Source organism: Anneissia japonica, unplaced genomic scaffold (genome assembly GCF_011630105.1).
Source record: "Anneissia japonica isolate Jap-2015-1 unplaced genomic scaffold, ASM1163010v1 scaffold6997_len847652_cov182, whole genome shotgun sequence".
In the NCBI taxonomy this organism is placed as follows: Eukaryota; Metazoa; Echinodermata; class Crinoidea; order Comatulida; family Comatulidae; genus Anneissia; species Anneissia japonica.
Window position 1 is genome coordinate 522,657 of NW_022730884.1, and position 16,657 is coordinate 539,313.

The window sequence follows — 16,657 nt, forward strand, 5'->3', positions numbered from 1 at the left end:
AGGTTGCAAAGATAGTTTTGTTGGGTGACAGAAACAGAAAATAGTGAAAAGTATGCCTTCACTGGCATAATCTTTATTGGCCATTGCATCTCAGTGAGTTGTTTTGGAAAAAGCGCACATTGCTTTGACAGCTAGCTATCAGCAGTCGTAAAGCAAAAGTAAAGATCACAAGTTAGTGCCCTTATTAAGCATGTTATGGTTATGGTAAAACTTTACTAAATTTGAAAAATCAAAATGTGGACAGTGATAAGATTCTCCATTGGAATGTTTACTATGATCTCGGCAGCGGTTGCTCCAGAAATTTGCCGACCGGGCGTTCTGAATCAAGAGGCCGACTAGATCCCGAAATAAAAATCCCTGGTGATGTTCATGTGGAGTCTTCTAGTTATTTGTCATTTTTGTAGCACCTATTCATTTAGGTTACAAAGAACTTGGTTTTTGCCTGGTCATTGGGGCCACATGTGTAAGTGTTGCTGCCATATTGGCGTAGTAGCAGGCAACCCCACCAGGTACCCATTTATAATGCAGTGTGGGATTGAAACTCTGACCTAGAGGTTTGGAAACCAAACCTGCTGCGCCAAACCGCTTTCACAATATTTTTAGTAGATCACAATATTAATATTATGGATTAGCAATAAAAATAACTGCATTTTGATAGGGAAAGTATTTTTCACCTCGTCTCAGAGTCGGACGACAGGAGGAGGATATAGGATTCGAAATCCATTACGATTGCAGCTTTAGTTTATATCATATAAGACCGATTATTGGGAAGGGATTTTTTGCCTAAAAAAAATTATTCAATTGTTTTGAACAAGGTTTTGGCTATTTTAGCTTGGGAATAGGTGTGCTGACGAAACAGGTAGCCCACTATTAGGGAAAGTCTGGGAATTTAAAAATTATTTACATATTGCTGATGAATGCCAATACATTAGAACCCCTCTGTTAGGACACTTCAATTAAGGAGACAATTTTTTAGACCATGTATTATTATACTACTGTATACAGTATCTACAAAACTATGGCCAACCCATTCAGTTAACACCTCTACACTGTATTAAGGGTACATTGTTTGGGTTGCACTTTACAACCCAAAACTATTATTGGTCATGTGATGCTTAGTGGCGTAGTTTATGTACGGCGTCCTGGAGAGAGAGATGCCATTCATGAATCCTGAGCGAGCTAAACTTGTGATTGTGTCCTTGTTGCGTTGCATGGATCAGATTCTCGCATTTGCTAGGTTCTTCTTGGAACCAATATTTGGAGCTGGTATCTTGAAGCATTATCAATTCATTTTGAAATGAGCTGCAGAGCAAAGTTGCTATGCGTGATCATTAAGACCATCTGTGAGACTACTTGCTTTAAAGCACTGTAGTGGATTATAGTTCGATAAGTGCTCATGAATAAAGCGCAAGAAAACTATATTTTTTCATAAATTTAATTGAAGATCTTTTAATGCAGAAATCTGCAATTGTTTGGATGACGTTGCTAGATGATGCTCATAACGTGTCGATCATGCATGATGTTCAATTGTGTCTAGCTTGCAATACGACTCCACAGAAGTTGTTCAGAAAAGTTATCCTTTTATACCAGACAATACACACACCTGCAAAATAAAAGTAAAGAGCAAATAATAATACTGTACCTGTAAAGGCATAATGTATAAACAAAAGGAAATTATTCTTACAATAACATACAATTAATTCACCCTCAGACCTAATACCTACCATCAATCCAAACCACAAATTGGGAATACTGTATAGAAGCACGATCCAGACTATTTTATTTAACAAAAAACATGCGACATGTCTAAATATGGTCATCATGAAATCTCTTTATGACTATATATAGCAAATCATACAACGGTAAAGAAAATTTGTTAATTTGGACAGAGCTCTCCACAAAACGTGTCCTCAGCTCTCATAATCATGTGTCATAGACAGACTACAAACATCAGAAGGAAGGAAAGAAATAAATAAGAATTTTGGAGAATTAAGGTTGAAAAACAGAATAGAGTAAAAAGAGCAAGTCTAGGATTAAAGATAGAGGTTTGCAGCGCTTTGGTCTCAGATTATTGTTCTCATCATCGGACAAAATACTCGAAATATAATCGCCACAATGCTCGTCTAATAGTAATTTTTACAACAAAATTTTTATTTTTTAGAAAATTGTTCTTACACTTTTCTGGTCCTAATTCCTAATAAGAGGCAACACATGTAGCAAGACCCATCATAAGAAAACTATGTGGAGTATAGTTGTAAAGCTTACTTATTTTTTATCGCTAGAACAGCCTTTGCCACAATCCCACCAGCTGTTACAAGTCTTGGTCCTCCAAATCAAAAACATCAGCTGCCATCTTGTTTTTAGTCTGTAAACAATTAAGGAATGAGGTTTCATATTTTTGCCTTGTAAATTGGTATAGCAAAGGGAATATCAGTGGCGGATCCAGGGGGGGGGGGGTTCAAGGTGTTCGGACAAACCCCCTCTGTGAAGAAATGTAACAAAATACAATTGGGTCTTGGCTTACAAAAGGCAGTCTAACCCTAGGCATAGGTTGGAAGATCAGACAAGCCCAACTAGTGTTCAATTAAATTATACACTGTTTTTGGTTCGCCGTCGTAATAATTTATGTACAAAAGTGTGTTTTTCAGGCCTATCAGGTCATTAATCCATGAAAGAAAGACTACATATATCCGACTACTTAATGTTGTTGGAATATAATAATATATTGTCTGTCTTTTTCCTCTATGATAGGCCTAAAGAATGAGATAAAATTACCTGACCTTGTTTCAAGAGGGGGAAAGCTCATTTCTCGCCATCTAGGAATCAAATTTTCACGGGGGAGGACCCCCTTTCATTTTGGGGGTTTTTTGGAAGCATTTATCTCTGCATTAGCCAATTTCCATTGTAGCATTCAATTTATAAATTGTATGTACAAGCCAAGGCCAATTTTCTCAAGACAGCTTTTACTTTAAAATTGCTTTGGAAACCTATTTAAATACCATACTTCCTTGTGTATTAAGCCCTTATTTAATGTGGTATTTAACTATGGTAGTTGTTTTTAATTCTTTATGTATAGTTTAGTGTCTAAACATAAACAGACCTGGTTTCTGAAGGTCTACACAACTTCAACTGGCAACCAGACTGACGTTCAGCTAGCGGCGAATGTACAGGATGACAGCATTTACGACAATCTGGAAAACATTTATCATAAAAACATGTATTACCATAAACAAGTATCAACGGTATGTTACACTGACTTTCTACTGGTGTCCTCAGCTCTCATAATCATTGGTCACAGACTCATTACAGGAGCTGTCTCTTATACACATCTTATAAACAAAAGGAAATTATTCTTACAATAACATACAATTAATTCACCCTCAGACCTAATACCTACCATCAATCCAAACCACAAATTGGGAATACTGTATAGAAGCACGATCCAGACTATTTTATTTAACAAAAAACATGCGACATGTCTAAATATGGTCATCATGAAATCTCTTTATGACTATATATAGCAAATCATACAACGGTAAAGAAAATTTGTTAATTTGGACAGAGCTCTCCACAAAACGTGTCCTCAGCTCTCATAATCATGTGTCATAGACTGATTTTTTCCTCTATGATAGGCCTAAAGAATGAGATAAAATTACCTGACCTTTTCCAAGAGGGGGAAAACCTTGAATTTTGAAGAACTTAATGGTCATTAACAGGCTCCTCAGAAGTCGGGAAAGCTCATTTCTGGCCATCTAGGAATCAAAATTTTCACGGGGGAGGACCCCCTTTCATTTTGGGGTTTTTTTTGGAAGCATTTATCTCTGCATTAGCCAATTTCCATTGTAGCATTCAATTTATAAATTGTATGTACAAGCCAAGGCCAATTTTCTCAAGACCGCTTTTACTTTAAAATTGCTTTGGAAACCTATTTAAATACCATACTTCCTTGTGTATTAAGCCCTTATTTAATGTGGTATTTAACTATGGTAGTTGTTTTTAATTCTTTATGTATAGTTTAGTGTCTAAACATAAACAGACCTGGTTTCTGAAGGTCTACACAACTTCAACTGGCAACCAGACTGACGTTCAGCTAGCGGCGAATGTACAGGATGACAGCATTTACGACAATCTGGAAAACATTTATCATAAAAACATGTATTAGCATAAACAAGTATCAACGGTATGTTACACTGACTTTCTACTGGTGTCCTCAGCTCTCATAATCATTGGTCACAGACTCATTACAGGAGATTGAGATGGAATGAAATGAAGAATAAAGTATGAAAAATGAAAATGTTTAATAATGATGAGCAATGTAAATGACAATGAATGAAATCTCAACTTCCGTAATACAGCTAGTCTCAGATTCTTGTTCACATCATCGACATTTTTAATTTGTTTAGAGATGTATTGTTCCTTGAAAATGACAAAAAAAATCATTAAGTAATTTAATCTGAATTCTTTATTGTCCATTCATATAAAACAGAAATATAATTTGAACTGGTGAAATTAGGCAAATACATCTAGTGAAATTAGGCAAATACATCTATAATATATTATATATATATATAGTATCAATGATATGATGCAATTCTGCCCACTTTAAAATAATAGAGTGTTTTATACACAGTACCTTGATTTTATGCATTTGGCAATAAGCAAAACAAATTAATAAAGTATTGAGCAATAGAAAAGCAAGTACTAACCATTGTAGCATTTTTCTAGTGCTTCCTTGTCTTGAAGTCTCCTGTCCGTGTTTCAATCCTTCTCCCATACATTTTTATTATTTTCATTCTTCAATGCAAGTGAATTCACAAGCTGAAAATAAAACATTAAAATGCTATTATTATTATTACCACAAAAATGTATAATGCCAAAGGCAATACACTTAATGCACAATACAATGTATAAAGTTTCTTAAACAACAATCAAGTCAGGTATACTGTATATTCAGAAATCTACCCAAGGCAAACTGACATACAGTATAAAAGAAAACGATAACCCAGCTTGTTTCCATGGCGTCTTGCTTGGTCATGGGGCAATGCACATTCTCACAATACCCAGCAGTGAATTGTGATCCTTCTATACACATGCTTGCTGCTATTTCAGTAAACCAAAATAAAAGGCAATCACTGTAGGGGTCCTGGTGTGGCCTTCTCTGTCATGGACCAATCATAACAGCACAGTCTTGGCACAAGCTGCGTTCCTCTGATGATCAACACCAAATGTTAAATTCAAGTTTATTCAACCACGGATAGTTGAATATGAAGCTCTGAAGTCAGAAACACTAATTTTTGTGGGTAAAATCAATGCCAAAATGATGTGTCTTGGAAAGGTAGGAAGCTAAAACTTTTCATTTTTTGTAATTTTTAGACCAAGGAATTCAAGAAAGTATTGCCAATGGCAAATAGCCAAGAACATTTTTTTTTTAAATGGGCCATTTTCCATATTTCACTAGCTTAGGCCTATATCTAACAATACCAAACTACAGTAAATAAATAATAGTACTATGGCCTATATATACTCAGTACTAGGCCTACAATACAATCAGAAGAACTGTTATTTAATTATTTTGAAATAAAGTATTCAAATCAAGCTTGGCATTACCAAAAAACGAAAACAAATCTTTTAAAAATTTAATTAATTTAAAAATATGCCTAGCTAGGTCCTAGAGCATGCCTACCTGGGCTTAGCTAGGCCTAAGATTTAAATTATTATTAATATTATTCAATTTAAAATCGGGATTTTTTTAGGCCTACTACTAGGCCTAGACTAGAGCCTAGCCTAGGCTAGACTTACCTAGCTAGGCCTAGGACTACACACATCCTTATATTAATTTTTAAAAAATATTTCAATATTAATGTTAAAAAGGCAGATTGTTGATAATAGGCCTAAGCCGCCCATACATAATGACTAGACTAGGCCTAGCATAGGCATGATGGGGATGATGCTCCTGGGCTGGCTGTGGAAACAAACCACGTTGATTGAGGGGCCTATGATGCCTAGCATAGGCTTAGGCCTAGGGCCCTGGGTTTCAAGAAACAAATTAAGTCCTTGCTGAAGATAAGGACCCACGAACAATAAGGCGAACGAATCACAAAACCGATAGCTTTATATAAAAAATCCTCACCTTCTGAACAACTGAAGTCAAATGAAAGAATTTGAATAATTCGGAAAATGTCCTTCCCTCCGGTCGCCGCCATGTTTGTCACTGATGTTGCATGGGAGTCGAATTACTTTCTTCGATATCGATACGCATTTCACCTGATAACAATATATTAACAAAAAATTGATTGTTTACAATACAGATGTTTAAAAAATATATATTTTTATTCTTTGTATACGATTATATACTAATGTGATTACATTAAATATTGAAATGCAGATCTCATTTTTAATGCGACTGTGCACGACCAACTCGCTGTAGTAGGTACTTCCTGTATCCACCCGAACATAAGTTTGGTTAAAACAGAACAGCCAAGTTTGTTTACGCTGATATTGCCCATTTATTTTTCTTTATTATTTTCTTATTTCAAATTCTATCATGTCAAAATCCATAAAGAAGCAAGTTGACGAGGCCCAGAATCATAGAAGCCCTGAATTGGACCTGTCAGATAAAAACATCAGTAAAATATTGGACATCCCATCTCTCTGTAAGTTTTGATGATGGAGGTTTGTTAGTCACTTCATTCAGTGATAGTCTCTTATATTTAAAGTGAATGCATCGTTGATTAATGATAATAGTAGTCCTGTGTTACAGTTCGGTTTGATATTATTTTATTCTTCAGTGACAGTCCAGTTAATAACATAACAACAAATGACAAACAGTTATGTCTGGGTGCTCTGCATTTTATGTGGTTCTTATTTGGAAATACTGTAATATTTATTGTAATTTCATAGTTCTACTGTATTTGACAAACATTTTAATGTTTTATGACTTTTTATTTTGTCAACATTTGTTTTTGATAGTTTCACTGGCAGACCATCTGACAAGGCTAACATTGAGCCACAACAAAATCGATAGTAAGTAAAGTAGTCGCACAACACTCTACAACAATCAGCAGTTCTTAAACTTTTTGGCCGATGGCCCCAAACAAACATCCAGCCAATTTGCTGTGACCCACTTTTTGGCATGTTGAAAATCAGATGGACCTAGCCCTACTTATAATTGATCAACTGGTAAACAAAATTGAAGTTAAATTTATAAATGATATTTAGAATGCACAGGGGAATGCACATACTGTAATGCATTAAAATTTTAATAGAATATAAAGTTCAATTTTGAAATACTTTATAAAGTGTCTCATGACCCTCAAAATTTATTTTACGACCCAATTTTGGGTCATGAACCATAGTTTGTGAACCGCTGCTCTACATTGTTATATCAGAGCCATTTTGAAAACACTTAACCAACTGACGGATTCACAGAATGACATGCTCATAAAATATTTTGATTGTAATATTATTTTCACTCCACCACACCCCCCAACACCATCATTCGGTTGAAAAAGTTCCACTGAATGACAGATCGAAATGTCCACATGGTAAATGCTATTCCATGTTCGGTGTAAATATTCAAGCTATTAATTTTAAGACGTGTCTGTTGCAATGGTGTATATTGGGGGTGCATGGGGAGCGCCCCCAAAAATTAGTCACGCCCAGTTGCCTCCACCTCCATTGAAAATGTTCGAAGACAAAAAAGTAATCGCGCTCAAGGTAGTTAAATTCACCTCAAATCAGTTTAATCCAACTCCCAATGAGACACAAATCCCCCCCAAAATTTTCCAAATTTACTGACTGCTTACTAGCGCTTACCAGCCAATTTAATAGTCTACATCTCTGTGTCCTAAACTATTCGTCACGACCCAAAGTTTGAGAAGCAGGGTCGACATGTACTGTATTCATAATGATATGCTGCACTTGGCAAGGAAAATACTGTTATTTGCTATTTTCAAATGAAAACTAATAACCAAAGTAAACAATTAACTTCAAAATATGTTTATATTTCAAGTATTATAATTAAGATAATGACACTTACTAAATGTGTGTTAAGCCCTGTCCCGGGTCTATCCAATTTTATTTGACAAAAACATGTGATATGCCTAAATATGGTCCAATGACATCACAATACACATTAACACTTTAACCAATAGTCCTAATGCAGATTACTAAACAAACTCTCAATTTATTTGCATTCTAGGTGTGCCGCCAGCAGTCGTAGAACTTCATAAGTTGGAGGTCTTGAATCTGTTTAACAATCACATAGAAGAGTTACCAACTAACTTCAGTTCCATGCAAAACCTGAAAAGGCTCAATGTAGGGTGAGGACAAAGACTGAAAAAAATAACAGATTCTGCCCTTGAGTGTAGTTGCTCAAGCCCAACCCGGACAGCGTCGTACGACACAGCCCCGACGCGATTTGTTGTCATGTTGGGTCTGTGTGAGTTAAACATCAACGCGATAGGTCTGCATCAGCGTGAGTTAAACATCAACGCGATAGGTCTGCATCAGCAACAGTTGCGTCTTAGAATATTAAATATGTTAATATTTGCACAACGGCCAAATTGCATCGAACTGCGTCATTCGATGCTGTCTGAGTTGGGCATAACAACTCACCTAGTCATGTGTAAAAATAAATATTATTCAAGACAATTTTTGAATACCATTCTGAGGCAAAACAACGTATCTTTATCGTAGATACGTCGTTTTGCCCCGTAATCTTGTAGTTACGTTGAATTGCCACGGAAAACAACTAGATTTTAAGTTTTGTGCTTATAGATAGGTGTTGCTATCTCTAATACGACGCATTATTGAGACCTGAAAGTTTCACATTTAATTCAGACATGTTTTAAATATACTCCCAAATTATATTATCTCAAAATCGACAAAAATGTCAGTTACGTTGTTTTGCCTCAGGACAGCCAATGGCCTAATTAATCCAGCTAGATCACCCCATCATACAACTGTTTGCGCACAGTAGCGTTGGGGTAGACCGGATAGAATTCTAGTAAGTAATATGAAATGATGGAAACTTAGGGGTCCCACATCACCTGCAACTCACGGAAGTCCCCTGAAAACCCATCTCCCACGAATTCATAGTTTTTGCATGTTTTTACTGCTTTATTATCAATGTCTCACGGACGTCAGTGCCGATGGGTATCACCGTGCGCAGTAAAGTGAAATTAGATGTTTTAAAAGAAAGCGCATTTAATTAAACCTCCAGGAAGTGACTCCCAACTGGGAACCCCTGGAAACTTGTCCTCAAATATAGGAACATATATTTATATATATATATATATATATATATACAATATACGAATGTATTATTTTCAATTTATGCTTATTGTTTGTTTGTTTTTTGTTTTTTTTTGTACTAGGATGAACCGTTTGTACCACCTTCCGAGGGGATTCGGGGCTTTCCCGAAGCTTGAAGTGCTTGATCTGACTTACAATAACCTGAGTGAAAACAGCTTAAGTAAAAACTTCTTCCTCTTAGGTAAGTTTTAAATAAAACACTAAATAATTTTAACATTATAATGCTCATTAAAGTCAGGCTCTGGAGGAAAAAAATTTGTTGATATGTTGTAGAACTGATTTTTCAAAGACACATTAAAATTGTTTGACACCCCTTTTTCTACCAGTTTTTAAATACTGTATTTAAAAATATGTATCTCATTTACCGTTCCTCAGTTTTTTGTCAAACAACTTTTTTCCGTCTTAGAAATATCAGTTCTTCAACATATCAAAATTTGGTTTTTCTTCCGGAGCCTGAGTTTTATGTAAACCTAAGCAAGCTCTATTGACATTCTTTATTATTTAACCAAACTTATTTTTTAAAATTTACAATAACAATTTTATTCTAACACTGTTTAAAGATTTTTAACATTATAAATAATTATAAAATATTCATAACGTTTATATCCATTCTTAAAAATGCTTTAAAGTCACTAGAGAAAAAGAAGAAACTTAAAGGCATTATCCATTAAAGTAAGCCAATTAATATTCTTGAAACTAACAAAACAAAGCAGGGAAGCAAGTATCAGGAGTCAGTGGTATAAACAATTTCTGATTAATGTTGTGTTTTAGGTACTCTGAGGGCCTTATACTTAAGTGATAATGACTTTGAAGTAATTCCAGAGGAAATTGGCAAGCTGACCCAATTGAAACAGGTATGCAAGTGTGTAATGGTGTAGAAATAAACTGATTGTGGAGGGTCACCTGATAATGGAAGGTTCATCCCTTGTCTTCTTTTCTGTGTAATGCAGGAGGTCAGAAGTCTCCTGTTGAAATTAGCTGGCAGTGGATATCACCACGTCTAGCAAAATAGAATAACATTTTACAAAAGCTGATTAAACCATCTATTTGAATCATGGCCGGAGGAACTGTTTTCAAGAGGGGGGAACCTTGAGTTTTAAAGAACTTAAAAGTCATTAAAAGACACCTCAGAAGTCGGGAAAGCTCATTTCCTGCCATTTATGTATCAAAATTTTCCCGGACCCCCCTTTCTTTTTGGGATTTATCGATTTATGGGAAAAAAGAATAGGCCTATGTATGCAACTATTCATTTTTTTTTTATGTATGTATACATACATACATAAGGCCTATTTACTGTATATGAATAAGAAAAATTTACCTGACTGTTTTCAAGATGGGACTAAAACCTTGAATTTTGAACTAAAAAGTAATTAAAAGACCATCAGAATTTGTGAAAGAAACATTTTCCCGGCTAGAACCTGAATCCACCTTTCTCTTTAGTGTTCATTGATTCATGGAATTGTTTTTAAGAGAGAGAAAACCTTGAATTTTGAAGAACTTAAAAGTCACCTCAGTAGTCGGGAAAGCTAATTTCCCGCCATCTAGAAATCAAAATTTACCCAGGGGAACCCAGACCCCCTTTCTTTGTGGGGTTTTTTACCCCTCCCCAAATTGAACCCAGATCCGCCCCTGTAAAGGGAAGAAGGAGGAGAGGGAGGGGAAAGAGATTGTTTATCCAGTCCCTAACCGAGATACATTTTCAGCTATGCAAAATAAGCCAGCCAAACTGAACTAAAATGTCTAAACCCCAGAGCTTCCAAGGGTGGATCCCCTGGGCCCCACCCGTGAGCTGCTCGGTCGCGCAAGCGCTCCCTTGCGATTCATATTCCCATTCATCTTACTAGTGGGCCCTTTCACTTTGAAATATGTTCTGCCGGCCCAGTGAATTGACTTCCAAAATTGGGACCCTTGCATATAAAGAATATAAAAGGTTGAGAAATTAGTTGCTCCTTGTAAATGAGCAAATTCAATGTTTTATTCAATTATTATGAAGTTTTTAAAACATGTACCACAGACAATGTATTTACTATTAACTGCTTATTATTATTATTATTATTATTATTATTATTAAACATATTTTATGAACTTTAATTTATGCCTTACTGGTATGCTAAACATGGTCATAATTTTTCTTAACTTTTATCCCAACTAGCTTGCTATTAGGGACAATGATCTTATATCTCTACCACAAGCAATCGGTGAGCTGGCAATGTTACGTGAGCTACACATACAAGGCAACAGACTCACTGTTCTACCACCCGAGCTTGGTAAGATGAGAATAACACAGGATTTAAATTAAATATTATTTCATTTTAGAAAAAAAATGTAATGTTAGATTGCTCTGTTTCCATGAGACAAGTGGGTGTACACATTTCTGCCAGATTATCAAATTTTAATTGACTAAAACATGTGACATGCCTAAATATGGTCATGATGACATCACACCATGACCATATATAGGCACATCATGACTATACCTAAGTATACAACATATTTTTGTTAAAGAAAATTATGTAATCTGGACAGAGTGTAAGAAAATTCCCATCAGATTTTCTTTCAAATTTAATTTGTGACATTCCATCTGGTGTTATAGGTCAACAGCCTTTAGCCACGGAAGACCAGTTGGTGTAATGATGCGTACTGGATTGGATGTGAATTATTGCCATAAAAAGAATGAGCCCTCTAAAATAGATTTATTTGTTTTAGATAATACAAGGTTGTTATTATTAATCTTAATATTTGTTATAGGTAAACTTGATTTGTACTCAAACCAAGCCGTATTCAGGGCAGACAACAACCCCTGGGTACCTCCCATTTTAGACCAATTTCAAGTTGGCGTTTCTCATGTCTTCGAATACATTCGTTCAGATACATATAAATAGTAAGTAACAGATTATTTATAGATATAAATAGTATAATATATACGATGAAGTAGAGATTATCTTGCTTTATCCTGTCAGTTTTGCAAGAAAAGCATTCCGAAAATAAGATCATGAATCTGGATTCCTAAATGGAATCAAGAAATCTCACAAATTCTTGGAATATTTTATATAAAATATTTTCTAGGTTATTGCATTTTGAATCATTAGATAGCAGCTTAGCTCAGCCAGTTAAACTGGTGCTAGGCACTGTGTTTTCACTGAACAAGTTGACCCAGGTGCATTTAAAGAACGCAGTACACTCTTCGGAATAGAGTAAGGAGATTATCTCCCGGTGTACTGCCCAATCACCACCAGAATGACCCCACTGGAAATGAGTCTTCTTCAGACTTTCGTGGGTTTATCCTTGGTGTTTACACATCCAATCCATAATGTGTAATGAAATTTTCAGTTCCAAATAATTACTGTGACACGGTGTACTTCAATCAATCCGGTACACTAGCGCACTTGTATGTGCATGCATACCATTATATAACTGTAAAGGACATCCAACTTCTTCAGCCTCATATTTTATAAGACATATAGTGCATTACAATCTTGCTGTTAGATGACAACAACATTTAAAATATAAATATATTTTACTGTTTCTAATGTATTTTAATTTCTGATGTACTGTATACATATATTTTAAATTTCAGTTTATATGGTCGGCACATGCAGGCAGGAGCTGCACCTCCACCCAAGAAGGCAAATAAAAGTAAAAAGATCTGTAAGAAGGAAATTTGGGGGAAGAAGTGAAGAAGCTTTAGATAAAGTAGATTTAACACTAACAATTCAAGTGAGTTTTAGCACGAAAGATGCCAAGAATGAGTAGAATTGCAGGTAGATGGTGGCCATGCAACACCCACTAAACCCGGTACCAATAACAGGTACCCTGAATGTGTTCTAATGGTGTTAAAATGAATGCCTTTCTAATATAAGGCTTATATAAATATGACATAATATGTGAGGTCTCGCCATAAAAGGAGTCTCATGGTTAGAAATTCAAAAATTGAGTTTATATTATATTTGTGTAGATCACATTATAAGCTTTCATTTGGTCTTTGAATGGCTTCCCTACTATAAGTAAATCCAGAGATGTGAGCATTTAAAGTTTAGGTGTATACGAACCATATTTTGAGAAAATCAGCCTCAAAGATAAACTAACCTGTACAAATCATATGACTAGAATTACAGAATATGTGCAGAGAACACTGTTTTGGCAAGAAAATATAAAATATAAGTATCAAGTTATTCAAAAAAACATTAAAATAAAAATTTTGTAAAAATGTTGAATTTAGCCTGTTTTGGTGAATATCTCGATATGATTTCACCAACGATGCGTCTCATTTCATGGTGAGACCTCACATATATTTATTGTCAATTAAATTGACATTTTAAATGTTATAAAATTAGACCTGCATATATAGTAGAAACTATATTTTGTAATCTTTTTTTGATATACTATGTAAAATATAGTTGCTGTAATTAGTTTTTTAATAAAAAGTAATTTCTCCCCCTATCAAGATTTTAACCCTTAGCCCTCCAATTACCGGTCAGGTGCACTACTCAATTAAGCTACTGTACGAGCAAGTACATTCTCTTGAATAGGGAAATATTTTAAATTCAGCAATAAATTCATATATTACAGTATATGATATTGTATTGAACTTGACACGAAGAGGTTCCTTCAACACTGATGGAGATATTTCCTAATATCAAGTTTAAACTTATAATCTATGAAATATTATGAATTTTCGTTTTCTAATTTTCGGAAGAAAGCTTTACCCACCGTGTAAGCATATCTCTTTTATGGAAATTGTTCACTCCTATAAAACAATGATGGGAAACTCTACTTAAATACAGTAATAAATGTAGTAATTGTAAAAATATAAATGAAAATGGTGACAATTATTATAATAGGTGCTAATTTATTTATTTTTTAAAAATTTTGTTTAATGATATTTGTTAAAATTTTTTTCAACAGTAATATTTATGACTACTTTGTTATAGACAGAACTGATAACTGATTTATTCTTGGGATAAGAGTGTGAAGAAATGAGAACACCCCCTTATCTTACAGACTGGGTAGATTTTTGTATCCAATCAGAAAATTAAGTAGTATGTACTTATGTGTGATGTTGTTATTTACGTATATAAAGTAGTTTCTGATTGGTCAAGAGATTGATTTTGGGGGTTAATGTACCTCCATTATTGCTAAACAACTGGTATTGAATAGCACCCTCTACCCTTTCGAATCATGCTCCATATGAAAATGGAGATCTGGTTTATAATATCTGTTTTATTATAGTTCATAATTATATGCGATAAATTGATAATTCCTATGTATTCTATGTTTAAAGATTACTGCCACCATAGAGAAAACCTAAAAAAATTCATATATAACTTTGAATCACTTATTTGTTAAAAAAATCAATATCGCAAGTTATCAATTTTGAATTAATAGATGCAGAAAAAAAATCTTTTTTTTTTTCAATTATTTAATAAGACTCACTAGAAAAAAACCTAAATTTGCTATTTCACTATAGTAAAAATAATTAATATCCATTAATTAGTGAGGATTTTCTTTTCTGGTTGTAATTTTTAGTTAGAAGTAAAAGCTATTGAAATTTTCCAGTTAAACAATTTAAATTTATTGGGATTTCATGGCAGTATATTTGTAATTAACATTTTAGTAATTTATTAACATTTGCATGAATCATGTAAAATTGTGAATATGCTTTACAAAGCTAAATTATATTTATTCATTAAATTGTTTAATTGAGAAGAATTACCGACGCAATTATGTGGAGCAACGCAATCATGCAGGCTCAATGGATCATTTTTAATAATGATAACGATCCGGTAAGAATGCCACCAACAATCGGCTGACAGTTTGGTCATGCAATGCAATGAGTTCCGGCCTATGTCAAATTTTCCTGTTCTAATATTTTATTCGAAGTTGATAACGTAATTGTTGGTTCCCGTAAGTGGACAATTTGATTTGCTTAGGTATTCTTCGGGATTTTACAAGAGACAGTACATCTTTAAAAATTAATAATTGTAGATGTTTCAATGCTTGTTACATTTTTTTTGTAGCATATAAATGTACAGATTTTGCAAATAAAAATTACCTTTTAATAGTACAATGTTTTCCTTTTTTACTATTTCTGGGTTTTCTTTTTTGACAGTTGCATACAAGTTCGAGCAAAGTATTCAAATACAGAAACATATTTTTGTATTATAATAATTTGTATTTGAGCAAAGAATTCAACTACACAAAGGGACAGATATTTATATTTGAATTGTTTCCTTAAATAAAGTATATTCGAATACAAAAATACATAATATTTTTGTATTGAATTTGTATTTCAGCAATGGATTCAAAAACGAAAATATATTTATGCAATTGTAGGATGTCCATGGATGTTTTGTTGGATTGTAAACAGCGCCATCTGTCTCCGCCAGAAATATTAAGGCATTGTCCTATGAAACGTCGCAGCCGCATTAGTGTTGTGATGTAGTCATCGGTAATGATTTTAGAAGCTGATGCCTTCATAAGTGGCCAACTGAATTGGATCCTTAAAATATTCTTTTTCGCTTACAATACAATTAAAGACTGGAATTCGTTTCCAAACTAAAGGTGGCCCCAGGATGTGCCCGACATTTGTGTACGTACAAATAAACGCATATTTAAACTGTTTATAAGTCTGTACTATTTATGTGGTATATACATCAACGTCATCGTCCACTAAATCTAATTTTTATCTCTCCCTTCTTGGGTTCTTGATTCTCCACTTTTCGTAGGTCGCTTTTAACACATACAACATATATACAAAATATAACAATCAATACCATGTAAACACATAAGCCTAAAAATTAGATAGTATCAGAATATGCATAAAACAGCAAGTGTGGGCCTTAAACAAAATCGACGAAGAGAAGATTGATCGATTCCACAGAAACCTCCTCCACAGAATACTCAAATGGCCGTATAAAATAATAAATCAAACTTTATAAGAACTCACTAACGAAACTAAATGGTAGGAAATCATAAAACAACGACGATTATGATTCGAGGGGCATTTAATGCACCTGGAGAACAATCATTAAACGAAGCAATAGGAAAAGTAAAGAAACCAATGGGAGCAACAAAATTACATGGATTTCATCAACATACAACTTTCATCGTTAAATTTACCGTCATTCGGAATAGACGAACTTTCAATCCTGACAATTAACATAAACTTGAAGTACGGTATTGTGTTTCTGTCCCTTCGATCGTTCTTTAGTTTTCTGCAGTCAAGTACATCCTTCTCTGCCGACCTCTCCACTGTCATCTGTACTACTCTTCTTTTATTTCAGCACAAGACCTCTTGTCCTGACGACCTACTATAATCCATATCCTTGTTCTTGTGTGTATG

At 34.3% G+C, this 16,657-nt stretch overlaps 1 protein-coding gene and 1 long non-coding RNA gene across 5 annotated transcripts; one reads left to right on the top strand and one right to left on the bottom strand.

Moving 5' to 3' along the window:
- Window positions 1-57: 57 nt before the first annotated feature.
- LOC117115172 lies at window positions 58-6,385 on the bottom strand. Of its 4 annotated transcripts, none has more exons than XR_004446503.1 (6): window positions 6,367-6,385; window positions 6,131-6,264; window positions 4,707-4,818; window positions 4,039-4,129; window positions 2,266-2,365; window positions 58-1,603 (listed from the first exon to the last, which is right to left on the bottom strand). It is a non-coding gene; the product is annotated as an uncharacterized LOC117115172 (long non-coding RNA). The 4 variants fall into 4 exon arrangements; XR_004446501.1 differs by lacking the exons at window positions 6,131-6,264; window positions 6,367-6,385 and adding exons at window positions 4,982-5,272; window positions 5,907-6,091; XR_004446500.1 differs by lacking the exons at window positions 6,131-6,264; window positions 6,367-6,385 and adding exons at window positions 4,982-5,208; window positions 5,907-6,089.
- Window positions 6,386-6,406: 21 nt separating this feature from the next.
- LOC117115171 (ras suppressor protein 1-like) lies at window positions 6,407-13,344 on the top strand. The gene is made up of 8 exons (XM_033258878.1): window positions 6,407-6,653; window positions 6,970-7,023; window positions 8,201-8,321; window positions 9,378-9,496; window positions 10,087-10,169; window positions 11,468-11,582; window positions 12,064-12,196; window positions 12,893-13,344. Exons 1-8 carry the CDS (start codon window positions 6,545-6,547, stop codon window positions 12,990-12,992), a joined length of 834 nt encoding a protein of 277 aa, XP_033114769.1. The 5' UTR covers window positions 6,407-6,544; the 3' UTR covers window positions 12,993-13,344.
- The last annotated feature ends 3,313 nt before the right edge of the window (window positions 13,345-16,657 follow it).

Coding starts and splice junctions, on each gene's coding strand:
- LOC117115171 (XM_033258878.1), top strand. CDS start 6,545: ATGTCAAAATCCATAAAGAAGCAAGTTGACGAGGCCCAGAATCATAGA. Junction 8,322..9,377: donor CTGAAAAGGCTCAATGTAGG/GTGAGGACAAAG, acceptor TTTTTGTACTAG/GATGAACCGTTTGTACCACC. Junction 11,583..12,063: donor TGTTCTACCACCCGAGCTTG/GTAAGATGAGAA, acceptor TATTTGTTATAG/GTAAACTTGATTTGTACTCA.